The sequence below is a fragment of the Telmatherina bonti genome (genome assembly GCF_933228915.1).
Source record: "Telmatherina bonti genome assembly, chromosome: 9".
Lineage (NCBI taxonomy): Eukaryota > Metazoa > Chordata > Actinopteri > Atheriniformes > Telmatherinidae > Telmatherina > Telmatherina bonti.
Window position 1 is genome coordinate 590,445 of NC_136627.1, and position 27,765 is coordinate 618,209.

Sequence of the window (27,765 nt, forward strand, 5' to 3'; positions counted from 1 at the left end):
TTTTTTTAAAGTGTCACATCAGCATGGCCTACAAATAGCAGAGTCTTATCTGCAGCTCCTCAGGAGCTAAAGCTAACTAAAGCTAACTAAAGCTAACGAGCCACAAGCTGCATCCCCTATCTACAAATTACTATCACAAATTTCTCGAGAAGATCACCACGCTGGAAACAGAGATTCAACGTCTAGAGGTAAATGTAGAAGAGCATGGATTATGTGGAAATGACATAAGTCCCTTTGACAAAAAACAATGGACAAGATCTTGCTAACACACAACTAATAAGCACAATCATGTCTGAGAGGAAATAGGAAAACAGCAAGCAGGATAATAATTCTTCCACTGATAGTACTCCCTGGAATGCTCTTGGAGCCAAACCGGAATGGATCACCTCACAGGGAAAAGGGAGGACGACTAACAGGCAGAGCACAGTTTGCTGAGGTTATCAATGGAACCAGCTGGCCTGCTCTTCCATCCAGATCCAGTGTCTCCTCAACCCCTCTCCTTAGCAAGGCATGGCCAGTTGTCAGAAGGAAGACCAACAACAAGCCTCCTAAGCAACCAGACATGCAAGTAAAAAACAGGTTCGCTCCAACGCTGCAGGATTCAGGATCTCATAACCAGGATAAAATCTCCCTACACAACAAGGGTCCACCAGAGAACAGTTCAGAGAGCAAAAGGCAAGAAGAAAAGCAACAGGCTGACGATCAGACTCTGATCTTTGCTTACTTTGGTGTGACAGATGTGGAAACGTTTGTGGAAAACATAAAAGTACTCTGCCAAGGACATCAGATGTGAGAGGCAAACTTGTGGAAATTGTAGCAGCGCACCAACTGTGGAAAACCTTGTACTGCATGTGGGGTTGAATGATGAACAACATTCTGAGGTGCTGAAACAGCATTTTATTGAGCTGCTGGACATGATCAACTGTCTGAGTGGCACCTTTCTCATGTCTTTGTTTCCCAGAAACCAACGGAAAGCAATTCAATGTCCGGACAGCAAACTTTCTCACTGACTGTCACATTACGGGGATTAACCCATTTTTGATTAAAGAACAGGATAACATCCCCACCTCTCCTCTTTCCGCTCCTGTCCAAGTCTCTGTCGGCACGCACAGATGTGAAGCCTGGTAGATCCACATGAGTCTGGCATGTTGTTATTCAGGCAGGACTCCGATAAACAGATCAGACTACACTTTCTGTACAGCCGCTGGTCCCTTACTAGCGCCTCCAGTTCATCGCACTTATTCTGCAGCGAGTTGGCGAGTTTCCTCCATTTCCTGGAGGTGGGGTATGAGAGCGAGTGTCTGGTGGCCGGGCCTTTACCCATGGGGCCCGGTCGGGCACAGCCCGAAGGGGTTACATGGGCCCCACCTCCCGTGGGCTCACCATCTGCAGGAGGAGCCGTAGGGGTCGGGTGCAGTGTGAGCTGGGTGGCAGCAAGGGGCGGGGACCCTGGCGGTCCGATCCCCAGCTGCAGAAGCTGGCTCTGGGGACGTGGAACATCACCTCTCTGGTGGGGAAGGAGCCTGAGCTTGTGCGCGAGGCTGAGCGGTTCCGACTAGAGATAGTTGGACTCACCTCGACGCATGGCTTGGGCTCTGGAACCAGAACCCTCGAGAGGGGCTGGACCTTCTTCCACTCTGGAGTTGCTCATGGTGGGAGGCGCCGAGCAGGTGTGGGCATTCTCATCAGCCCCCAGCTTGGTGCCTGCACGTTGGGGTTTACCCCGATGGATGAAAGGGTAGTTTCCCTCCGCCTCCGGGTGGGGGGACGGGTCCTGACTGTTGTCTGTGCTTATGCACCGAACAGCAGTTCAGAGTACCCACCCTTTCTGGAGTCCTTGGAGGGAGTGCTGGAGGGTGCTCCTTCTGGGGACTCCATTGTTCTGCTGGGGGACTTCAATGCTCACGTGGGCAATGACAGTGAGACCTGGAGAGGAATGATTGGGAGGCATGGTCCCCCCCCCCTCTGAACCCAAATGGTGTTTTGTTATTGGACTTCTGTGCTCGTCATGGATTGTCCATAACGAACACTATGTTCCAACATAAGAGTGTCCACATGTACACCTGGCATCAGGACTCCCTGGGCCGCAGTTCGATGATCGATTTTGTAGTCGTATCGTCGAACCTGCGGCCACATGCCTTGGACTCTCTGGTGAAGAGGGGGGCGGACCTGTCAACTGATCACCACCTGGTGGTGAGTTGGCTCAGATGGTGGGGGAGGAAGCCGGTCAGATCTGGCAGGCCCAAACGTGTTGTGAGGGTCTGCTGGGAACGTCTGGCTGAGTCCCCCGTCAGAGCGAACTTCAACTCCCACCTTCAGCAGAGCTTCAACCATGTCCCGAGTGAGGCGGGGGACATTGAGTCCGAATGGGCTGTGTTCCGTGCCTCTATTGTTGAGGTGGCCAGCTGGAGCTGTGGCCATAAGGTCGTTGGTGCCTGTCGTGGCGGTAATCCCAGGACTCGTGGTGGACACCAGCAGTGAGGGATGCCGTCAAGCTGAAGAAGGAGTCCTATCGGGCCTTCTTGGCTTGTGGGACTCTGGAGGCAGCTGATGGGTACCGACGGGCTAAGCTGCATGCGGCTTCGGCTGTCGCTGAGGCAAAAACTCGGGCATGGGAGGAGTTTGGCGAGGCCATGGAGAAAGACTTCCGGATGGCTTCAAGGAGATACTGATCCACCATCCGGCGGCTCAGGAGGGGGAAGCAGTGCTCCATCAACACTGTGTACAGTGGAGGTGGGGAGCTGCTGACCTCAACTTGGGACGTAGTGGGTTGGTGGGGGGAATACTTCGAAGACTTCCTCAATCCTACCAACACGTCTTCCGATGAGGAAGCAGAGCTGGGGGACTCAGGGGTGGACTCTCCTATCTCTGGGGCTGAAGTCACTGAGGTGGTCAAAAAGCTCCTTGGCGGCAAGGCCCCGGGGGTGGACGAGATCCGTCCGGAGTTCCTTAAGGCTCTGGATGCTGTGGGGCTGTCCTGGCTGACACGCCTCTGCAGCATCGCGTGGACATCGGGGACAGTGCCGCTGGACTGGCAGACTGGGGTGGTGGTCCCCCTTTTTAAGAAGGGGGACCGGAGGGTGTGTTCCAATTACAGGGGAATCACACTCCTTAGCCTCCCTGGTAAGGTCTATTCAGGGGTCCTGGAGAGGAGGGTCCACCGGATAGTCGAATCTCGGATTGAGGAGGAGCAGTGTGGTTTTCATCCTGGTCGCGGAACAGTGGACCAGCTCTATACTCCCTTTGGGGTCCTGTACGAACCCCCTTGTACGAGCTGTCCAGTTCCTGTACGACAGGTGTCAGAGCTTGGTCCGCATTGCCGGTAGTAAGTTGGATTCGTTTCCGGTGAGGGTTGGACTCCGCCAAGGCTGCCCTTTATCACCGATTCTGTTAATAACTTATATGGACAGAATTTCTAGGCGCAGCCGAGGTGTTGAGGGGATCCGACTTGGTGGCCTCAGGATTGGGTCCCTGCTTTTTGCAGATGACGTGGTCCTGTTGGCTTCATCTGGTTGTGATCTCCAGCTCTCACTTGAGCGATTTGCGGTCGACTGTGAAGCGGCTGGGATGAGAATCAGCACCTCCAAATCTGAGACCATGGTCCTCAGCCGGAATAGGGTGGAGGAGTTTAAATATCTTGGGGTCTTGTTCACGAGTGAGGGAAGGATGGAGCGTGAGATGGACAGACGGATCGGTGCGGCGTCTGCAGTAATGCGGACTCTGCGCCGGTCTGTCGTGGTGAAGAAGGAGCTGAGCTAGAAGGCGAAGCTCTCGATTTACCAGTCAATCTACGTTCCTACCCTCACCTATGGTCATGAGCTGTGGGTCGTAACCGAAAGAAGGAGATCTCGTATACAGGCGGCTGAAATGGGTTTCCTCCGCAGGGTGGCCGGGCTCTCCCTTAGAGATAGGGGGAGGAGCTCGGTCATCCGGGAGGAGATCAGAGTAGAGCCGCTGCTCCTCCGCATCGAGAGGAACCAGTTGAGGTGGCTCGGGCATCTGGTCAGGATGCCTCCTGGACCTCCCTGGTGAGGTGTTCCAGGCACGTCCCTCTGGGAGGAGACCCCGGGGAAGACCCAGGACACGCTGGAGGGATTATATCTCTCGCCTCGGGATCCCCCCGCAGAGTTGGCAAATGTTGTTGGGGAGAGGGAAGTTTGGGCGTCCCTGCTTAGGCTGCTGCCCCCGCAACCCGATCCCGGATAAGCGGCAGAAGATGAAGATGAAGATGAAGATGAAGAGTTGGCATTTCCCATTATAATGTGTGGTAGAAATGGCTTGTTCCTGTTCTCATTTCTTTTAGCTGTCCTCATCACTCCAGCTCTGCATCCACGAATCGGCCTCCTCAGTTCAGCTGGAATTAGATGTTTTTTTCCGTATCCATGACCCATCTTCGCTAGCTCCAACAGTCGCTCTTTTGTTTACACACAAACTCTGGACTCGGCACACATTGCAAAAAACAAAACAAAAACACAGAAGACAAAAAAGATACTAATAGAAACACTTAAAAAAGAACAACAGATGATAAAAAAAAAAATGTCTAAAATGTCTGAAAAAACAAATAACAGATCAGGAGCTGCAAGAACTTGCTGCCAGTGACCTGGCGCTGCTCAGCAAGACATTCTGTAGCATCGCTGCACTGCTGCGCCTTGGGGTGAAGTGGTTCTCTTTTATCAGTTTAAACCCAAACCGTACTTCAGGCACAAATCTTGTCAGCATGTACGGGCTTTTCTATAGCCGCCATCCCTGTTTAGCATAATGTTCAGACTTTTGAGGCTCCTGAACAGAAGCTGCACCTTCGCCGATCTGCAGCTGCTCAACCGTCACATCGATGGGCCTCAGCTTGCGGGCGTCATCATTTACATTTCTTTGTGTTTTCCATGATGCATGAAGCATGAAATGGCATGTTAGACAATAAACTCCATAGACTGGCTTCATCATTATTTAAGGTGCAGGATTCAAACCGGTCTGTCAGTCTGCAAAGCGACTTGTTTTTTTCCCTCTTCAACCGGGAGTCTGCTCGTGTTACACCTCGAGTACATAACTTGCTGGTCTCGGCATGCATAAAGACACAGGCTCCAATTTACGATTTTTTTGCATAAAAAAAAAAAAAAAAAAAAGTAGTTTGTTTTTAAATGCAGGTAGTGGACCATTTTCAGTATTCCTCGTATGGCGCACCATCATACTGGTACCCGTAAACTCTGCAACCCTAATTCCTGCTGGGAAATTTTGTTTTTGTGGCAAAATAAATATATAATTTGGGAATTAAAGAAAAAGTTCTCTTAATGCACAAAGTACGTATGAAACTGAACTGAAACCGTGGCCCAGAAGCCAAGGTACGGACCAAACACTGACCTCTCACTATTCATTCCTAAAAACTGCCGAAAGACTTATTTTTATTAATTTGCATTTGACCTAGCATTAGACTCTTTTTTTTCATTTTCATTTCTTTATTTTATTGTTTGCTCTGTGCCGTGTTGTTTGTGTCAACTGGCCTTGTGTGAATACGCTGTATTGATAAATGCTAGGTTGAGACCCTTTTCAGCCTCTTTGGTCAGGATGTATTATGGAAGGACTCATCTTATCTAGTCGTGTCAGTAGAGCTTTAGACAGGATTTTCAGATTGTTTGAGTGATATTACTGTGTTGCTGGACAGAAGTGTGGGGTCTTTTCCTCGTTTTAACTGGAGGCTAATGTTAGCCAAATACATATCTGATGGTAATCTATTATTTTCATTCGGTTCTGATGTCATTTTATGAAATGTAGGTACCAATGTATCCCAAAAGTGATTTCTGATTGTGTAAAATGACAATCCCAAGACGTCATTGCAATAAAAGAGCAATAAATAAAACATTTTTGTACATGCAATGTCATCATTTTGCATTAAATGCTTCCACAACATGGCAGGGCAGTACTGTTAAAAGCACAAAGTACTAAAAGTATTATTAAAAGCTACTTTTAATAATACAACTAGTACAAATACACAAAGCCCCAACAGCGTGCTTGTAATGATCTTACCACCAGTTCCCACTGTAAGCTGCCACAGTCTACTGAAGATGATTGTCAATCAGGGTGGATTGAAAATCAATCATCCTTTTCATCTTACAGGATATTCTATTCTATTCTATTCTATTCTATTCTATTCTTCAGTCATGTAGCAGACGCTTTTATCCAAAGCGACTTACATATGAGTGGGACATGATCAATAAGATTCCCTGCTGCAGGTTAAGCTACTCGACAGCTGAAGTACCGGTAAAAGCAGCTTCAGCAGGAAAAATAAGGCAGTTATCTGTAAATATCTTCGAAAACAGCAGAGGCTGACAAGGACCACTGTGAAAATGGCTTCAGTTCTCTGCTTTTTGTAAATCCTGCAGTTTGAACTTGCTTTCTTTCCTATGCTTGCGTATGCATGCATGTTTCATGCATGTCCTGGCCTGTTTTCACACTCCAACAAATTAAACTTGTACAAACTATTCAGTCTCCACCAGAGGCAAGAAAACATGCCGTTACATGAGATTGTAGTGGGCTGGAATAGTGAAAATGAGGATGTACTTGCTGTGACAACCAGTGCATGTTATGTGTGAAGCAAAGCGTTCCTGTCGGCGATGCAGGCGGATCTTCTTACTGCTGCATTCTCCTCCCGTGTCATGAAACTGGTAGAAACGGCCGCTACTTTATTACTGGTCAAACACTGATTTTCTCTTCATTTCTGTTCTAGATTGTAGACAGAGGACTCGGGCAGGAGTCGGCAAGCTGGAGGATGAATTTACAGAACAGGTTGGTGCCATGATCTGTGGTTTTGATTTAGTTCTTGTTTTTTTTCTCAAGTCTTGTGTTTCCTGAGACCGGCTCTTCTGTATTGGAGTTAGCTTTCACTCCCGACTCCCCGTCATTAGTGCCTCAGTATTTACCCTCCAGCTTTTTCTTTTGGTGCCCGTTGTCTCTTTTCACCAGTTTCAGTTCTTTCCGTGTGTTTGTTCCTTTTTATTCTTTTGAGTTTTGTGGATATCGTACCATGAATCTGCCTGCATTTGGGTTCCTCCTCTCACCCCATACCCAGCACCGTGCAGCTCCGTAGCAACAGTCAACATCCACGCTGTCTGAGGAAGACTACCGCAGGTCCTTCCTCCCTGTTGCTTCAGGCTTTACCATGCTCACAGGAAACCAGATATATGTGTGTGTATAAATATATATATATATATATATATATATATATATATATATATATATATATATGTGTATACAGTTAACAACTACACTATCCACTGTGGGATAACGTGGTTCCTTGAACAGTGCAACCTACTCCCACATATATCGTGATAACTGCTACAACGCCTGATCATAACATGCAATAATAATTCTGTACTGAAGTCACTTTATTCTGTTTTCCTCATAGGCATTCACTACAGAACTCACTTATATTTTTATATGTTTCTTCATATTTTACAATGTGTGTTTCAACTTTCCTAGCTGCTGTGACAATGTGAATTTCTCCTCCTAATAAATCTAGTCTCGTCCGATTCTGCATGTATGATGCAGATGTTAAACACTTCTCAGTTCAGTTTATTTGTAGTACAGGAAAAACCACATTGGAAAAACAGCTGTAAGAGCTCAAAACATACAAAACACACGTGGGTACCTAAAACGATAAAGTGCCTATTTTTTTTTTTTTTTTTTGGCGTAGCTTGTCCAACATTTAAGCCACAGAATTATGGTCTGGATGCTGTGTTCTGCTGAGCAAATTTACTTTGCCAAAGGGAGTTTTACTGGTATGATGATCCCCTTGATTTTCTGAATTCTGATTTTATTTCTCTGTGTATTTTGTATAATTGTAATCCAGAGTTTCTACTGCTGGACCAGACCGGAGAAGATAGAAGAGAGACAGAAAGACAAAGGGAAAGAGAAAGAAAATACAACAGAGAGAGAGAGGAAAAGAGAGAGATAGAAAGAGAAAGAAAGAAAAAAACCAGACATTTGCATAAACATACACATATACACCCAGATGCATTCACCTATATAAACGCATGTACATACACATTCACACACATATACACAAACAGGCCAATCTTAGCTTAGTTTTCCCCTGCAGAGGACTAGACTATCAACTGTCAGGAGCACCATCAACTGTCTGGTTAAATATAAATGAAAGACAAAGAAAACCAGCTGCTGTTAGTGAATAAACCTGCACACAACCCAGTGACTGTGTCACATGCAGAACATATAGAGTGGAACGTGTTCAGAGAAGAGTGATCATGCCAATGTGACCCCGCCCACAAAATATGGCTCGGCCCATACAATATAACCCACCCATACCGTGCGACCCCGCCCACACCTTGTGACTCCGCCCATATGTGACCCGCCCAGCCAAATGCATGGAGCAGGCTAGGAGGACCCTGAGACTCAGGTAGCCGACAACTCCCCCCCCGAAGCACAGGATGATTGCACCCACTTCCACTTTACCCATACACACCTCCCCCCTCTACTCTCTAACATTCCATCCGCAACTTAATCCATTCGCTCCCACACGCCCTCATCTTTCCTTCCCAACATGTCCCGTGTGGGACGTCCCTGGGGGAACAGAGACCAGTAAGGCCCTGATCAGCGCCCCATGGCTACTGCCCACCACCTCCAGCGCCCCCCCCGCCATTCCCCAGACACAGCCGACACAGCAACCCCCAGAGCCAGCGGCGTTCTCCCCTCAGCCAGGCCAGCTTAGACCCAGATCTACTGGGCAGCACTCTTACCCCCCACCGCACCCCCCAGCAAAGCCCCGGCTCCCCTTCCCTCCTCCGCGCTAATGATTGTGAAGTGTGTGATGTTTGTAATTAAAATTGAGGGGCAGTAACCCCACCATCTTGGGAGAGGGACTGCCTAAGCGGCCCCGCCCACCATACACTGCATGGCCCGCTCCCCAAAACATGTCCATGTCAGTGTGTTTTTTGTGATATGGTGACGAAGTGTAATTAAAACTGGGAGGTGGGCCAGTACTGGGTGCACACCGTGCACACCTCCCAACACCCTACCTGTGTGTGGTGGAGAGTGGGGAAACGGAAGGGGATTTAGGACCAGAGGGAAGTGACTCCCTCCAGAAGGTGAGCTGCCCTCGGCACTAGGCAAGCCCCCATTCCCAGGGCCCCCGAGGCCAGGACAAGCAGGAGCAGCCGCCCCAACAGCCAGAGCCCTCACCAATGCCAACCAAGGAGTGACCGCCGGCCCCAGGAGGCACCAATCAGCCACATACAAAGGGCGGCAGGAAGGCAAGGAGGGGTAGGGGCGGAAGAAGGGGACCTCAGACCAAAGGTCCACTGTCCCCACCCACCCAGAACACTCCCCACCCGGAGACATGTTGCAGTCCCTCTTCGCTGACAACCCAATAAGTTCACTGCACATATGCCCCCCACACTCCACCAGCACACACGCCTACCCTATAACCATGTATCACAACACTCCACCATACATCTCCCTTTACCCCCCCATCCACTTACACCCCCACACTCCCTCATACATACACCCCTACCCCCCCATCCACTTGCACCACCACACTCCCCTACGCTCACGCACCACGACTGTCCTCCATCCATACCCCATACACACATGTACACACACAGACATGCACCGATCCCAACCGTATTTGTCCCGGGGCCACAACCGTACCTGCCCCCAACCGCAGTGGCAGATCCAGGTCAGCCCAGCCCCCACAGCGGAGGCCAACCCCCCCAAGAGATAGGGGACAGCCCCAGGCACCGGAGCCCAGGACCCCCGCCCAGCTCATACCGCAGTGGCGCTTGCGCCCGCCACAGAGCCAGAACCCACCGACCCAGCCTTCGCCAATGGCCTCGCCCCTCCGCTGCGTGGCAACCCCAACCACTGACCCACCCAATGCCCCCCCTCAGAGCTGGAAACCCAGCAACCACAGTAGTGGGGCAGCCAAGATCCCCTCACAGGGGCCCACCACAGACCCGCAGTCCCCAGGGACTCTTCAACCCGCCCTAAGGTGCATGTCGTAGGTATTTCGAAGTGCATTGTTTAAAGTCATTAACAACTTGTGGAAAGAAACTTCATGTGTGACGAGATGTAGTACGTTTATTAGCACCGTCTTGTTGAGGGCAGGAGATCAAACATCTCGGTAGCAGGATGGCCAGAGGGATCATTAATGATCTGTAAAGCTCTTGTTAAAAGTCTGGATTTATAAATGTCCTCCGGGACTGGCAGGTCGCAGCCTGTTGTCCTGTGAAAGAGCCAACCAGTCTGTTTAGCGTTTTCTTTTCTTTCACAGTGACATTTCCAAACCACACCGTGTTAGAGCTGGTAAGACTGCTTTCAATGCCAGACCGATAAACGTTTAAAAGAATAGTTTTGACTAAATTCCCTGAATTTTCATACAAGGCAGAGACGCTGGCGAGTCTTTTTAGCAATGTTACTAGTGTTTTAACACTAGTGTTTTAACGGCCAGCTCAGATCTTTGGAGAGAGTGACACCCAAGAACTTACATTTATCCACCATTTATACCTGAGAATCATAAAAGACAACGGGCAACTAAAATCCATAAGCAGTTGACAGGTTTTAGAAGTATTGAGAAGATGGTTGCTTTCTTCAATGCGGTGTTTTACATCTGGAATGATGGGTTTAACAGCTTGGATTCCCAAGCTGTTAAAATGAGGAAATCCTCTGGAATCAACATTTTTGCTATTATTGTGTGTTTCTTACTCAACCTAATGAAATTAAACCCATCCATTTTTTGGTTGATAAGGCATCATGGTTGGTTTATTAAGGAAGGTCACTCATTGAACTGACATAAAATGACAGTTTAGATGAGGGCATGCATTTTTTTTTAACCCGGAGAGAACAACAACATGCAACATGCAGGCAAACATGCAAACTCCACACAGAAAGGCCACTGTCCAAACCCCCGCCCCAGCTGAGGATCAAACCAGCAACCTTATTACTGTGAAGCCACAATGCTAACCACTATTCCACCAGAAATGTTATAGATGGATTTTCATGAAATTTTTAAGAGCTGTTGGAAATATGAAAAGGAACTAGAAATCAAAATCTTGCCCTTTATTAGCTAAATTATCAAACATCATAATAGTTATAAAGGCATCAATATTAGTTAATCTCTGACAGCCTGGTGGAAATTCCTTAAAATAACTAAGTCACCACTCTTCCCATGTAAATATACACCTATCTGGAACAAACCTGGTATCCTACAAAATAAAAAAAAAAAAACACTGCTGAACTTTTCTCAATGGAGCAACCAAGGAATAAAGCACATGGAGGATATCATTTTTAACTAACATTTATATCATTTGACATTTTCACTTCACAAAATGGAATCAGTGTTCACACCTGTGTTCGCAGTGCACAGATAACAGACCAGATGACTACATGCATGCTGTGTGGTCCTTTTCACCAGTGCAAAACTTCCGTCTTGAGGTGTGCAGAGATTTATCAACATGGCTTAAATGTTAGAATCCCAGCTTCTGCCTCTATTAGCATACTTGGTCACTTGGGTGATACTAACATGGAAATTAACACTGCATGTATTGTTCTGACTGCCTTATGTATCGCTAAGAAAACTCCATCCAGCCATCTTCTGCTGCTTAGGGTTGGGTTGTGGGGGCAGCAGCCTAAGCAGGGAAGCCCAGACTTCCCTCTCCCCAGTCACATTTGCCAACTCTGCGGGGGGATCCCAAGGCGTTGGCAGGCCAGCCGAGAGATATAATCCCACCAGTGTGTCCTGGGTCTTTCTCAACTGGTTCCTCTCGATGCGGAGGAGCAGCACCTCTACTCTGATCTCCTCCCGGATGACCGAGCTCCTCACCCTATCTCTAAGGGAGAGCCCGGCCACCCTGCGGAGGAAACCCATTTCAGCCGCCTGTATACGAGATCTCCTTCCTTCGGTCACGACCCACAGCTCATGACCATAGGTGAGGGTAGGAACGTAGATCGACTGGTAAATCGAGAGCTTCGCCTTCTGGCTCAGCTCCTTCTTCGCCACGACAGACCGGTGCAGAGTCCGCATTACTGCAGACGCCGCACCGATCCGTCTGTCGATCTCACGCTCCATCCTTCCATCACTCGTGAACAAGACCCCAAGATATTTAAACTCCTCCACTTGAGGCAGGACCTGACTCCCGACCCGGAGAGGGCAATCCACCCTATTCCGGCTGAGGACCATGGTCTCAGATTTGGAGGTGCTGATTCTCATACCAGCCGCTTCACACTCGGCCGCGAATCGCTCAAGTGAGAGCTGGAGGTCAGCGCCAGATGAAGCCAACAGGACCACGTCATCTGTAAAAAGCAGAGACCCAATCCTGAGGCCACCAAGCTGGATCCCCTCAACACCTCGGCTGCACCTAGAAATTCTGTCCATATAAGTTATGAACAGAATTGGTGATAAAGGGCAGCCTTGGTGGAGTCCAACCCTCACCGGAAACTAATTCGACTTAATCCCGGCAATGCGGACTAAGCTCTGACACCTGTCGTACAGGGACCGGACAGCTCATACAAGGGGGTCTGGTACCCCATACACCCGGAGTACCCCCCACAGGAGCCCCCGGGGGACACGGTCGAACGCCTTCTCCAGGTCCACAAAGCACATGTAGACTGGTTGGGCAAACTCCCATGCCCCCTCCAGGACCCCAAAGAGGGTATAGAGCTGGTCCACTGTTCCGCGACCAGGATGAAAACCACACTGCTCCTCCTCAATCCGAGATTCGACTATCCGGTGGACCCTCCTCTCCAGGACCCCTGAATAGACCTTACCAGGGAGGCTAAGGAGTGTGATTCCCCTGTAATTGGAACACACCCTCCGGTCCCCCTTCTTAAAAAGGGGGACCACCACCCCAGTCTGCCAGTCCAGCGGCACTGTCCCCGATGTCCACGCGATGCTGCAGAGGCGTGTCAGCCAGGACAGCCCCACAGCATCCAGAGCCTTAAGGAACTCCGGACGGATCTCGTCCACCCCCGGGGCCTTGCCGCCAAGGAGCTTTTTGACCACCTCAGTGACTTCAGCCCCAGAGATAGGAGAGTCCACCCCTGAGTCCCCCAGCTCTGCTTCCTCATCGGAAGACGTGTTGGTAGGATTGAGGAAGTCTTCGAAGTATTCCCCCCACCAACCCACTACGTCCCAAGTTGAGGTCAGCAGCTCCCCACCTCCACTGTACACAGTGTTGATGGAGCACTGCTTCCCCCTCCTGAGCCGCCGGATGGTGGATCAGTATCTCCTTGAAGCCATCCGGAAGTCTTTCTCCATGGCCTCGCCAAACTCCTCCCATGCCCGAGTTTTTGCCAACAGCCGAAGCTGCATGTCGCTTAGCCTGTCGAAAATGATTCTGGTGATGACACTGGTGTTAATACTGATAATGATACTGGTTATGACACATGATGACACTGGTGTTAATACTGGTAATGATGCTGGTGATGACATTGGTTTTAATACTGGTAATGATACTGGTCATGAGACTGGTGTTAATACTGGTAATGATACTGGTGATGACACTGGTGTTAATACTGGTAATGATGCTGGTGATGACATTGGTTTTAATACTGGTAATGATACTGGTCATGAGACTGGTGTTAATACTGGTAATGATACTGGTGATGACACTGGTGTTAATACTGGTAATGATTCAGTTCATGATACTGGTGTTATTACTGGTAATGATTCAGTTCATGATACTGGTGTTATTACTGGTAATGATACTGGTGATGACACTGGTGTTAATACTGGTAATGATACTGGTTATGACACTGATGTTAAGACTGGTAATGATGCTGGCGATGACACTGGTGTTAATACTGGAAATGATGCTGGTGTTGACATTGGTTTTAATACTGGTAATGATACTGGTCATGACACTGGTGTTAATACTGGAAATGATTCCAGTATTAACTGGAATCATAATAATAATACTGGAACACCAGTTAATGATACTGGTGTTGATAATGGTGTTGATACTGGTGATGACATTGGTATTGTTACTGGTGTTGATAACGGTGTTGTTACAGGTGTTGACATTGTTTTTGATACAGATGTTTATAACGGTGTTGATACTAGCAATGACATTGGTATTGATACTGGTGTTAATAATGGTCTTGATACTAGTGTTGATAACCGTCTTGATACTGGTGTTGACATTAGAGCTCCGTGTTTTAGACGGAATGAGCGAGGTGTTCGGCTGAATCCGGGTCTCAGTAAGGACCAGGAAAGTTCCACCGTTTAGAAGGAATGAGCGAGGTGTTCGGCTGAATCCGGGTCTCAGTAAGGGCCAGGAAAGTTCCACCGTTTAGAAGGAATGAGCGAGGTGTTCGGCTGAATCCGGGTCTCAGTAAGGACCAGGAAAGTTCCACCGTTTAGAAGGAATGAGCGAGGTGTTCAGGTGAATCTGGGTCTCAGTAAGGGCCAGGAAAGTTCCACCGTTTAGACGGAATGAGCGAGGTGTTCGGCTGAATCCGGGTCTCAGTAAGGGCCAGGAAAGTTCCACCGTTTAGAAGGAATGAGCGAGGTGTTCGGCTGAATCCGGGTCTCAGTAAGGGCCAGGAAAGTTCCACCGTTTAGAAGGAATGAGCAAGGTGTTCAGGTGAATCTGGGTCTCAGTAAGGACCAGGAAAGTTCCACCGTTTAGACGGAATGAGCGAGGTGTTCAGGTGAATCTGGGTCTCAGTAAGGGCCAGGAAAGTTCCACCGTTTAGACGGAATGAGCGAGGTGTTCGGCTGAATCCGGGTCTCAGTAAGGACCAGGAAAGTTCCACCGTTTAGACGGAATGAGCGAGGTGTTCGGCTGAATCCGGGTCTCAGTAAGGGCCAGGAAAGTTCCACCGTTTAGAAGGAATGAGCGAGGTGTTCGGCTAAATCCGGGTCTCAGTAAGGGCCAGGAAAGTTCCACCATTTAGACAGAATGAGCGAGGTGTTCAGGTGAATCCGGGTCTCAGTAAGGGCCAGGAAAGTTCCACCGTTTAGAAGGAATGAGCGAGGTGTTCGGCTGAATCCGGGTCTCAGTAAGGGCCAGGAAAGTTCCACCGTTTAGAAGGAATGAGCGAGGTGTTCGGGTGAATCCGGGTCTCAGTAAGGGCCAGGAAAGTTCCACCGTTTAGAAGGAATGAGCGAGGTGTTCGGCTGAATCCGGGTCTCAGTAAGGGCCAGGAAAGTTCCACCGTTTAGAAGGAATGAGCGAGGTGTTCGGCTGAATCCGGGTCTCAGTAAGGGCCAGGAAAGTTCCACCGTTTAGAAGGAATGAGCGAGGTGTTCAGGTGAATCCGGGTCTCAGTAAGGGCCAGGAAAGTTCCACTGTTTAGAAGGAATGAGCGAGGTGTTCGGGTGAATCCGGGTCTCAGTAAGGGCCAGGAAAGTTCCACTGTTTAGAAGGAATGAGCGAGGTGTTCAGGTGAATCTGGGTCTCAGTAAGGGCCAGGAAAGTTCCACCGTTTAGAAGGAATGAGCGAGGTGTTCAGGTGAATCTGGGTCTCAGTAAGGGCCAGGAAAGTTCCACTGTTTAGAAGGAATGAGCGAGGTGTTCGGCTGAATCCGGGTCTCAGTAAGGGCCAGGAAAGTTCCACCGTTTAGAAGGAATGAGCGAGGTGTTCAGGTGAATCCGGGTCTCAGTAAGGGCCAGGAAAGTTCCACCGTTTAGAAGGAATGAGCGAGGTGTTCAGGTGAATCTGGGTCTCAGTAAGGGCCAGGAAAGTTCCACCATTTAGAAGGAATGAGCGAGGTGTTCGGCTGAATCCGGGTCTCAGTAAGGGCCAGGAAAGTTCCACCGTTTAGAAGGAATGAGCGAGGTGTTCAGGTGAATCCGGGTCTCAGTAAGGGCCAGGAAAGTTCCACCGTTTAGAAGGAATGAGCGAGGTGTTCAGGTGAATCTGGGTCTCAGTAAGGGCCAGGAAAGTTCCACCGTTTAGAAGGAATGAGCGAGGTGTTCAGGTGAATCTGGGTCTCAGTAAGGGCCAGGAAAGTTCCACCGTTTAGAAGGAATGAGCGAGGTGTTCAGGTGAATCTGGGTCTCAGTAAGGGCCAGGAAAGTTCCACCGTTTAGACGGAATGAGCGAGGTGTTCAGGTGAATCTGGGTCTCAGTAAGGGCCAGGAAAGTTCCACCGTTTAGAAGGAATGAGCGAGGTGTTCAGGTGAATCTGGGTCTCAGTAAGGGCCAGGAAAGTTCCACCGTTTAGAAGGAATGAGCGAGGTGTTCGGCTGAATCCGGGTCTCAGTAAGGGCCAGGAAAGTTCCACCGTTTAGAAGGAATGAGCGAGGTGTTCAGGTGAATCTGGGTCTCAGTAAGGGCCAGGAAAGTTCCACCGTTTAGAAGGAATGAGCGAGGTGTTCAGGTGAATCTGGGTCTCAGTAAGGGCCAGGAAAGTTCCACCGTTTAGAAGGAATGAGCGAGGTGTTCAGGTGAATCTGGGTCTCAGTAAGGGCCAGGAAAGTTCCACCGTTTAGAAGGAATGAGCGAGGTGTTCGGCTGAATCCGGGTCTCAGTAAGGGCCAGGAAAGTTCCACCGTTTAGAAGGAATGAGCGAGGTGTTCAGGTGAATCTGGGTCTCAGTAAGGGCCAGGAAAGTTCCACCGTTTAGAAGGAATGAGCGAGGTGTTCGGCTGAATCCGGGTCTCAGTAAGGACCAGGAAAGTTCCACCGTTTAGAAGGAATGAGCGAGGTGTTCAGGTGAATCTGGGTCTCAGTAAGGGCCAGGAAAGTTCCACCATTTAGACGGAATGAGCGAGGTGTTCAGGTGAATCTGGGTCTCAGTAAGGGCCAGGAAAGTTCCACCGTTTAGAAGGAATGAGCGAGGTGTTCGGCTGAATCCGGGTCTCAGTAAGGGCCAGGAAAGTTCCACCGTTTAGAAGGAATGAGCGAGGTGTTCGGCTGAATCCGGGTCTCAGTAAGGGCCAGGAAAGTTCCACCGTTTAGAAGGAATGAGCGAGGTGTTCGGCTGAATCCGGGTCTCAGTAAGGGCCAGGAAAGTTCCACCGTTTAGAAGGAATGAGCGAGGTGTTCAGGTGAATCTGGGTCTCAGTAAGGGCCAGGAAAGTTCCACCGTTTAGACGGAATGAGCGAGGTGTTCGGCTGAATCCGGGTCTCAGTAAGGGCCAGGAAAGTTCCACCGTTTAGACGGAATGAGCGAGGTGTTCGGCTGAATCCGGGTCTCAGTAAGGGCCAGGAAAGTTCCACCGTTTAGAAGGAATGAGCGAGGTGTTCGGCTGAATCCGGGTCTCAGTAAGGGCCAGGAAAGTTCCACCGTTTAGGCGGAATGAGCGAGGTGTTCGGCTGAATCCGGGTCTCAGTAAGGGCCAGGAAAGTTCCACCGTTTAGACGGAATGAGCGAGGTGTTCAGGTGAATCTGGGTCTCAGTAAGGACCAGGACCTGAATGTCTGAGAGACTTATCAATAAACTGAGCAACTCTTTCTTATTCAGTCGACTGACAGTTCCAGAGACTGAAGGTAACATCCGAAAGGTGGAAAGGTTTTGTGGATTGCGTTGTCAAGAGGAGACATGTCTCGGGTTGTAACCTTGTGTTGACTTTGTATCTTCGCTTAATGGACTCAGGGTCTATGTGGTCTGTGTTGAGATATTGCCTTCTCCACGGCTAAGTCTCAGCAAGATCTTTTCATTAGAAATTCGTAGTCAGACACTCTTGTGTATGTTTAGAATATTTATCACAGGTTAAGAAATACATTTTACTATCCAGAGTTCCTCTTCATGTTGCAGACAGGAGCTGAAAGACACAATCCCTCCAACGTGTCCAAGGTATTCCCCTCTCCTTCCGGGGTGCTACAGCTTGTATTCGTTTTCTCGCCTTTCAGTCACAACCCACAGCTGTGACCATAGGTAGGAAGTAGATCAACTGGTAAGTGGAGAGCTTTGCGTTTTGGCATACCGAATGTCAGAACCAAACCAGAAACCCTGGTAAGAGCAGAAGATCGAACCAAGAAGATGACAGATAAAGCAAGTCACTTTAGGAAGTGTGGAGGTTCCTGAAATCTGGGAAAATGTCATTTATCAGGATAGTTTTTGTAAATTTCTGAAGGATTATTATTTTCTTTGTAAGTGATAAGCGTGTTGTAGCTGCAGTCCAGACTGAGTTTGCTACAGGAGCATGTTGTCTATCTGCCAACCTTGCCGGACATGTGGCTACTACAATCACCAGTAGTTAACTAAACTTGCATCGGTATCAATGTCTTTGTGTTTTCCAGACGGCTACGTGGACTGCACACATTTTGGAGGTGGACGAGGATGATGGAGGTTTCTGCCTGCCCAGTCTCCAGTTTTCACTGCAGGACCATCAGTTCTTTGCCTTCTGATCCAGGTGCACAGCTCACTTTAAATCTGCACGGTCTGTCACTACTCCTACGTATAAATCGGATCCCATCATCTGATTTACATGGACAGTCGATGGTAGCAACTGCAGCAATAACAGAAACTCTGCTGAGAATAACTTTAGACAATCGTTATAAAGTTTGCACAAAACAGTGATATGGGCTCCATCTTTGTCTGGAGACATTAAGCCATGAGTCGATCCTCCATTTATACCCAGTCCTGACACACTTATCTGTCAGATACACCATTCTATGCATAGTTTGAGCAACAACTGACTTTTAATTAGTTTGCAACGCCTCGTCCAAAACAATGTAATTCAGTTGTATGTGTACAGCTTTTTACTTTGGGTATTTACCATAGACTTTATATAAAAGATGGGCGGAGCCTCCGTGACGACACCCGCAGGTTTCTGAAGAGCTGAATTGAAGCTCGGTGGGCGGTTCCTACCATCACCATCTTGGCAGGGGCATGCGTGTCGTCTCGCTCAGAAAATACAAATATGGGCAAAGAGGTGGAGCTGAGAGGGGGACTGTGAGCGTCATGGTGGATGATTGACATCGAGCGAACTCCAAGCTTTCTGTAGCTAAGAGCTAACCAAGCTAACCCCGAGCTAACCAGCTAACGGAGGTAAGCGGGCTAAAGCTAAGTCACGTTGTTAACCGGCTAAAAACCACGGTTGTTCTACGTTCTTCTGACTTGAAGCGGGAGGTTGGGTACCTGTCAATCAGAAGGACACGCCCCTAAATATGCTGAACTTCGAGATTTAATTACTCTTAAATGGGCGAGTTAGAAAAAAAATTCACTCCCCCATATGTTTATTTCTGCTGTAAACGTGTTTATTTCTGCTGTAAACATGTTTATTTCTGCTGTAAACATGTTTATATCTGCTGTAAACATGTTTATTTCTGCTGGGAAGTTGGTCTTTTTAACATGGGAGTCTATGGGGGATTTGCCTTGTTTTGCAGTCCAGGGGTCAGCAACCCGCAGCTCCAGAGCCGCATGCAGCTCTTCAGCGCCGCCCTAGTGGCTCCCTGGAGCTTTTTCAAAAATGTTTGAAAATGGACAAAGATGGGGGAGGGATATATATTTTTGTTTTGATATGGTTCTGTAGGAGGACAAACATGACACAAACATTCTTAACATTTTCCAATGCTGTAAAAATGTGTAGAATAAACATAAAATTTTAACATTTCTTTCAAGGAATATTTGCGTCATAGCCTGCGACAGACGTAGCCTATCTGTCAGCAGGGCGGGATGCCAGGTAGGTGGTGTTGTAAACAAACTGGCGGCTGTGTGATGGGACATGGATCCCAAAGGGAACAAAAGAAAAATAACCGAGGAGAACAGAGGATTCAACGTTTCTTGGACCGAATCATTTGCATTCATTGCCAATGCGGAAGGATTGCCTGAATGTTTGCTCTGTAGCGAGAAGTTGTCAAATAACAAAAAGAGTCATGTGGAAAGACATTTCCTGGGAAGGCATGCTACATTTGCCACTTGGGAGTGACAAAAAAAGTGTGATTGCATTACTTCTGGAGAAATTAGAGAAGCACAAAAATAGATTTAAGTGGATTGCATCTCCAAACTCCACTACTGCTGTAGTTTAGTTGCAACCCGGGAGATAATAAAGCGTAGAAAACCGTTCACAGATGGTGACTACATGAAGGAGTCAGTTATCAGCATATCAGGACACGTATTTCCAGACTTCAAAAACAAAACCGAGATCATACAGAAAATCAAAGACATGCACCTCTCCGCTAAGACAGTGAAGGAAAGGATCATTAAAATGGCGGCAACATCACCGATCAGCAAGTCAAGGACATTAATTCAGCACAAGTTACATCTTACATGTTGAGAAGCCGACCAGTGATGTCCGACAACAGAAGTCACATTAAACGGGTAAGAACATCATCCTTCATAGACACAGACTGAGTAACAAAGTGGATGTTTTTAAAATGATTTCTGATTTTTGTCATTTATACTATGGTATTTACCCTGCCAGGGCGACCCCCACCACAACGACCCCACCAGGGCGACCCCCACCACAACGACCCCGCCGTCAAACAGGCTCCGGCACAGAGGGTTCCCATTTGGAGATACTGAAGCTAAAAATGTAAAAAGATAAAGTTAGAAAAACTGGATAAAATAACTAAATAAAAAAAAAAAAAAGAGTAAAATAAAGAATAAAAATTAACCAATAATTCAGTAAAACAATAAATAGAACAATTCTCGTTATTTGTAAATACATAAAAAGTACGTATTTATCATAAAATTAAGGAACACAAAATGTAAACAAAAAAAAAAACAATAAATAAATGAATACATGAATAAATAAATCAACAGATAAAAATTACAATCTAAAAGCTGAGCTAAAGAGGGGAAACATCTACAGACGGCAGCAGCTTGAGGTGGTTTGGGACTTTGGTATTATCTGTGGAATTTGGTGGGTTCTGCTGTGGTGTCATAGCCGGGTGCACCTGGACACACGTCTGATGATCCAACCTCAGGTCTGTCTGAGTTTTGTCCACATGAGGGACGTGTGACCGGAGATGTAGACTCTAACCTGGACTTCTCCTCTTCAGATAGATTCTTCCTGAACTGCACAAACCACACATTCCTCTCTGCTGCTCATCCCACAAACACCTGCTGACCCTGGCTTCATGTACAACCCCAGCAGTAGGATTTCTTGCAGCAGATTCTTTATATTGGCATTTTTAAAAAAGGATTTTTTCAGGCAAAGGTTGAGGTGGAGAATGTTTGGTTTTACCATGACATGTTCCAACAGGTGACTGCAGTCTTCCTCACAAGCATTTCTGAGGAAGACTCCTGCCGGAACACGTCAGATATGTGACACGCTGCCAAGCAACACGATCCACCAAACACTAATTTCATCCATTTTCTGTCTTTCTTTTGCTCTCATCCATCTTTTAAAAATTGTGTCGCTTGTATCAAATTCGACATTTGTTAAAATGTTCAAAACCGTGAAAACAGTGGAGACACGTTTCAGTATGTCTTTCAAACAAATGAAAAGATAAAGTTTAGTGGCGGGTTGACAGGGACGTGTTGGAGGCGAATGCTTTCTGCTTGACCCGTGGACCAGGGAACACGCCTGGTTCTGCAGTAGATACGACCCAGAAGTTTCCTGTCGCGGACTGTCAGAGGAAACAGAACTAAGTGCTTTTCTCTGTCCGTACAGACCCTTTAGAAATCCACAAGAAGAAGCTGTTCCTGTGGTTCAGTCACCTTCCCAAGGAAGAGAAACAGTTTGGAAGCTACTTCAGTCCTGAGACCATGCACGTGGAACCCCTGATCCTGGAAAGGATGGATGAGGAGAGGGCAGGACCGCTCATTTCGCCGTTCAAAAGTCAGAGTCCCTCCAGCCGGCCGGTGACTGTGGAGCAGCTGTTTGAGCCCAGCGATGCCTGGGGAGAGGGTCGGGGCCTCAACGTATTGCTGTATGGGGCCATCGGAACTGGGAAGAGTACAGTGGTCCGAAAGCTGGTCCTGGATTGGTGCACTGGATCCACGCTTGCCCACTTCAAGCTTCTGCTTCCTTTCTCTTGTGAAGACTTCAGCCAGCTGTCAAAGTAAGATATCTCTCTATCACCCCATTATGTTCCGGTAGAATGACCAAACATACTTTAGCCCATTTCTGGACCGGATCAGAACAAGAACAGGTCTGTTTTCTAAAGAACTCTGTGTTTCGCCTGCAGGAGACCATAGACACAACACAAGCAGCTTTTATATTCCCAGGTTCAACAACGTCCTCATCGTTCATCGTCACAATGCTTTCAGCCAACTCAGGCTTTCCTCTTCAGACTCTGCACCAAACAAAACGCTGCGACACGTTGGTTCACTCCTTTCTGATACAAGATCAACGTATATCACAGCGAGCTTTCAGTGTCCAGAGGACGGGTCTCCTTCACAGCTTTCAGTGTCCAGAGGACGGGTCTCCTTCAGAGCTTTCAGTGTCCAGAGGACGGGTCTCCTTCACAGCTTTCAGTGTCCAGAGGACGGGTCTCCTTCACAGCTTTCAGTGTCCAGAGGACGGGTCTCCTTCACAGCTTTCAGTGTCCAGAGGACGGGTCTCCTTCACAGCTTTCAGTGTCCAGAGGACGGGTCTCCTTCACAGCTTTCAGTGTCCAGAGGACGGGTCTCCTTCACAGCTTTCAGTGTCCAGAGGACGGGTCTCCTTCACAGCTTTCAGTGTCCAGAGGACGGGTCTCCTTCACAGCTTTCAGTGTCCAGAGGACGGGTCTCCTTCACAGCTTTCAGTGTCCAGAGGACGGGTCTCCTTCAGAGCTTTCAGTGTCCAGAGGACGGGTCTCCTTCAGAGCTTTCAGTGTCCAGAGGACGGGTCTCCTTCAGAGCTTTCAGTGTCCAGAGGACGGGTCTCCTTCACAGCTTTCAGTGTCCAGAGGACGGGTCTCCTTCAGAGCTTTCAGTGTCCAGAGGACGGGTCTCCTTCACAGCTTTCAGTGTCCAGAGGACGGGTCTCCTTCACAGCTTTCAGTGTCCAGAGGACGGGTCTCCTTCACAGCTTTCAGTGTCCAGAGGACGGGTCTCCTTCACAGCTTTCAGTGTCCAGAGGACGGGTCTCCTTCACAGCTTTCAGTGTCCAGAGGACGGGTCTCCTTCACAGCTTTCAGTGTCCAGAGGACGGGTCTCCTTCACAGCTTTCAGTGTCCAGAGGACGGGTCTCCTTCAGAGCTTTCAGTGTCCAGAGGACGGGTCTCCTTCAGAGCTTTCAGTGTCCAGAGGACGGGTCTCCTTCAGAGCTTTCAGTGTCCAGAGGACGGGTCTCCTTCACAGCTTTCAGTGTCCAGAGGACGGGTCTCCTTCAGAGCTTTCAGTGTCCAGAGGACGGGTCTCCTTCACAGCTTTCAGTGTCCAGAGGACGGGTCTCCTTCACAGCTTTCAGTGTCCAGAGGACGGGTCTCCTTCACAGCTTTCAGTGTCCAGAGGACGGGTCTCCTTCACAGCTTTCAGTGTCCAGAGGACGGGTCTCCTTCAGAGCTTTCAGTGTCCAGAGGACGGGTCTCCTTCACAGCTTTCAGTGTCCAGAGGACGGGTCTCCTTCAGAGCTTTCAGTGTCCAGAGGACGGGTCTCCTTCAGAGCTTTCAGTGTCCAGAGGACGGGTCTCCTTCAGAGCTTTCAGTGTCCAGAGGACGGGTCTCCTTCACAGCTTTCAGTGTCCAGAGGACGGGTCTCCTTCACAGCTTTCAGTGTCCAGAGGACGGGTCTCCTTCACAGCTTTCAGTGTCCAGAGGACGGGTCTCCTTCAGAGCTTTCAGTGTCCAGAGGACGGGTCTCCTTCAGAGCTTTCAGTGTCCAGAGGACGGGTCTCCTTCAGAGCTTTCAGTGTCCAGAGGACGGGTCTCCTTCACAGCTTTCAGTGTCCAGAGGACGGGTCTCCTTCAGAGCTTTCAGTGTCCAGAGGACGGGTCTCCTTCAGAGCTTTCAGTGTCCAGAGGACGGGTCTCCTTCAGAGCTTTCAGTGTCCAGAGGACGGGTCTCCTTCAGAGCTTTCAGTGTCCAGAGGACGGGTCTCCTTCAGAGCTTTCAGTGTCCAGAGGACGGGTCTCCTTCAGAGCTTTCAGTGTCCAGAGGACGGGTCTCCTTCACAGCTTTCAGTGTCCAGAGGACGGGTCTCCTTCAGAGCTTTCAGTGTCCAGAGGACGGGTCTCCTTCAGAGCTTTCAGTGTCCAGAGGACGTACAGGGCACTGGTGTACGGCGTCCTCTACTTTTAGAATCGATTGTTGTATTGTTCCCACTGTCACATGCATGTGTGGAGAAAAATGTCTGCTAAATGTAGAAGAGAACTTGTTTATAGCAACTGTTTTAGACAGACTGGTTTTCATTGTGAGATTTGTCGATTTTGTTGACCAAGAAACTGATTTTTAAGTGAATTCTCATCTCATACACAGGGTAGCTTCCTTAAGGGACCTGGTGAGCAGAAAGTATCTCCATCTGAAGAACCATCCATTACTTAGTGGGGAGGGAGACCAAGCCAAGGATGTGCTCTTCCTGTTCAATGGAATAGAAAAGATGAAATTAGACTTCCGAATTGGATCCACAGAGCTTTGCAGTGATCCGAATGAGGCACTGTCTCCAGCTGTACTTGTCGTGAACCTACTGAGGAAGTATCTGCTGCCTGAGGTAAGACATAACCCATCAGCACTGCTTCGCTATGTCTCGTTGTTATGGGCTGAATTTGTCATGCTTCTGGGTATTTCATATATAATTGAATACATCAGCTTAAAGCCAGGGTAGGTCATGTAGAGAGCTAGCCCTGTCTTGGCTCCTCCTCCTGCCTCTGCCCCTCCTCCTGCCTTGGCCCTTCCTCTTGCCCTGGCCCCTCCTCCTGCCTTGGCTCCTCCTCCTGTCTTGTCTCCGCCTCCTTCCTTGGCCCCTCCCATGTCTTGGCTCCTCCTCCTGTCTTGACTCCTCCCATGTCCTGGCTCCTGCCTTGGCTCCTCCTCCCATGTCTTGGCTCTTCCTGCCTTGGCTCCTCCTCCTGCCTTGGCTCCTTCTCGTGTCTTGGCTCCTCCCATGTCTTGGCTCCTCCTCTCATGTCTTGGCTCTTCCTGCCTTGGCTCCTCCTCCTGCCTTGGCTCCTCGTCATGTTTTGGCTCCTCCTCTCATGTCTTGGCTCTTCCTGCCTTGGCTCCTCGTCATGTCTTGGCTCCTCCTCCAGCCTTGGCTCCTCCTCCTGCCTCTGCCCCTCCTCCTGCCTTGGCCCTTCCTCCTGCCTTGGCTCCTCCTATGTCTTGGCTCCTCCTGCCCTGGTCCCTCCTCCTGCCTTGGCTCCGCCTCCTGCCTTGGCTCCTCCCATATCTTGGCAGTATAAAAAGTCCTAGGAACAACAGCACAGTCGCTTTGTTTGGGCCTGAAAACAAGTCACTCAGCCAGTGTTCAGATTTGCTTTCAAACTTCTTTAGGTAATTAGTAAATCCAAACTAGCAGTACTTTTAAAAACTGTGTTATGTTCAGATTATGAAATCCAATCCTTTTTTCCTCCGTCTTTAGTGATGCAACATTCTTTTAAAAGTAGTTTAATTAAGCAACATACAATGCAATATGTTTACCTTTGCCTCTGCTTCTTACTTTGCTTCTTAGGCCAGCATTGTGATTACCACCAGACTGTCGGCTGTGGACCGTATCCCTCAGAAGTACATGAGTCGCTATGCACAGATCTGTGGCTTTAACGAACCAGACCGGCAGCGTGCGTACTTCACCAGCCGCCTCATACAGCAGAGTACAGACGCTCCATCCAACCAAGAGACACAGGCTCTGATAGAGCTGCTCTACCTCAACCTCCAGAGAGAAAGCCAGCTGGCTGCTGCCTGCTTTCTCCCCTCATACTGCTGGCTCACATGTGCCACTCTACACTTTCTCCACTTCACCAATGCTCAGGCTCCCATTCGCACGCTGACAGGCATTTACACCAGTTTCCTCAGGCTTAACTTTGGTGGGGAGGTTCTGGGTATGGGAACAGGAACAAGTGTTCCCATTCAGGAGCACCAAAACTCGCTGATGCTCTATGTTGTCCGCACAGTTGGTAAACTTGCGTTTGATGGCGTGACGCACAAACGCACGTCTTTCTCAGAAAGGGAACTGGAGCAGTGGGTAGGTGGCGAGACCAAGACGGATGAGGAGCTGCGTCAGTTAGCCATGTTCCAGACGGATGTGCTGGACTTCTTCTTGGCTCCTTGTGTAGAAAGTAGGAAGTATTCACCAGAGGAATTCAGAGAGAATGATGAAAGGCGGTATGTGTTTGCCGTCCCAGCCATGCAGGAGTACCTCGCAGCTCTTTATGTAGTTTTAGGAGAGAACAAATCGGCTCTAGAGAAGCTAACCTCGCAGGTGTCCACAGCCATTGGGCAGGTAGGTGAGGATGTTAGTGCTGTCATGAACATACTCTCTAAGTTCATCCCCCTCCGACTCTTTGCCGTATTTAACCTCCTCAAGCTTTTTCCAAAGCTTTATTCAACAATAAGTAGCCACAACAGAGGCAAAATAGCCAGAACCATGGCAGCTGAGATGTTCCGCACCGAGGACAGCTACAATGAGGACGTCCTGGACCAAGTGGAGAAAAGCCTTCTGGGTGTTCATGGACCACATCCCCAGCACTATGGCGAAGAAAAGCCTTTTGAGCTTTACCCCATTTTCATGGGTGGGTTGTTGCACTATGGTAACCGTGTCCTGCTCCAGGAACTGGGCTGCAGCATTCAGAGCTCTACCGTGGCCCAGATCACGCGAGCTCTTCGGAGGCACCTTGTCAAAGGTAAGGGGTTTCCTTTTATTCATCATTGTGTTTACTCGTTTGTTTAACAGTGAAAATTAGGAAATCTTTTAACTTTTTGTTTTAGTGCCTTTTTAACCCCAAAGACTGCATCCATTCAGCCAAGAATGCAGTGCCGATAAGAAGTATTCATCCCGGCCATGTTTCAGTCTTCAGTCCTCGGCCAAGGACGATGTTTTTACCGGCGTTTGTCTGTTTGTGTTCAAGATAACTCAAAAAGCTATGGACGGATTTTCATGAACTTTTCAGGAGTTGTAGGAAATGTGAAAAGGAAGAACTAGATTTTGGTGGTGATCCAGGAATGTTTTAGAACTATGGCCCTTGGCGGAGGTTTGCGCTCTCCAAGCGCTTTTCTAGTTTAGCTTTTGTGACCTAAAGTGTGTTTTTCACTCTCTTTCTGTCCTTCACCCTGTCCTGTCCAGCATCATAACATACAGTACAGCCATCTGTGTGCCGTATCTTGATTTGCTCTGTCAAGGTACATGTCATATTTATGTCATATTTATGGCTGCCCTTGATAGCCTGAATATTTTTATCATTGTTTTTATTGTGATCGTCAGTCCTAATATAGAGGCAAGCTCCTGTTATCTCCGGGTTAGCGCGGTTAGCTCTTAGCTACAGAAAGCTCAGAGTTCGCTCGATGTCAATCATCCACCATGACGTTCACAGCCCCCCTCTCAGCTCCACCTCTTTGCCCATATTTGTATTTTCCGGGTGAGACGACACACATGCCCCTGCCAAGATGGTGACGGTAGGAACCGCCCACCGAGCTTCAATTCAGCTCTTCAGAAACGTCATGGAGGCTCCGCCCATCTCATTAGATCCAGTCATATAGTACATATGTTGTCCAGATATGGCAATACTGAACCTGGCAGGGAAGAGAAGGTAAGGAAAAAAGGACAGGAGAGAAAGCTACAGAATTAAAATGTGAAAAGAAAATTTGTCTAAGCTGCCAAAATCACAGCATTTACAAAAACAATATAAACTAAAAGTACTACAGTACTACGAGACACATAGTAGCATAATAATGACATGCAAATGCACAACAGTTATAAACATTCCAGCCACGTTGATTCTGTCGCGCCGGCGAGAGTCGCCTTACAGCATTCCACGCCTCCACACAGAGCTGTGGAATGCTCTGT

The 27,765-nt window shown here is 48.5% G+C and overlaps 1 protein-coding gene across 1 annotated transcript in view; it reads left to right on the plus strand.

Annotated features, from left to right (window-relative positions):
- The window catches only part of nlrx1 (NLR family member X1), a 57,147-nt gene that overhangs the window by 17,882 nt on the left and 11,500 nt on the right, over positions 1-27,765 (plus strand). The window contains exons 2-7 of the mRNA XM_079246641.1: positions 6,719-6,777; positions 18,193-18,305; positions 21,513-21,903; positions 24,246-24,477; positions 25,438-26,605; positions 27,475-27,508. Coding sequence (XP_079102767.1) covers positions 6,761-6,777; positions 18,193-18,305; positions 21,513-21,903; positions 24,246-24,477; positions 25,438-26,605; positions 27,475-27,508 — 1,955 coding nt within the window. The 5' untranslated portion in view covers positions 6,719-6,760. The remainder of the gene's footprint in view (positions 1-6,718; positions 6,778-18,192; positions 18,306-21,512; positions 21,904-24,245; positions 24,478-25,437; positions 26,606-27,474; positions 27,509-27,765) is intronic.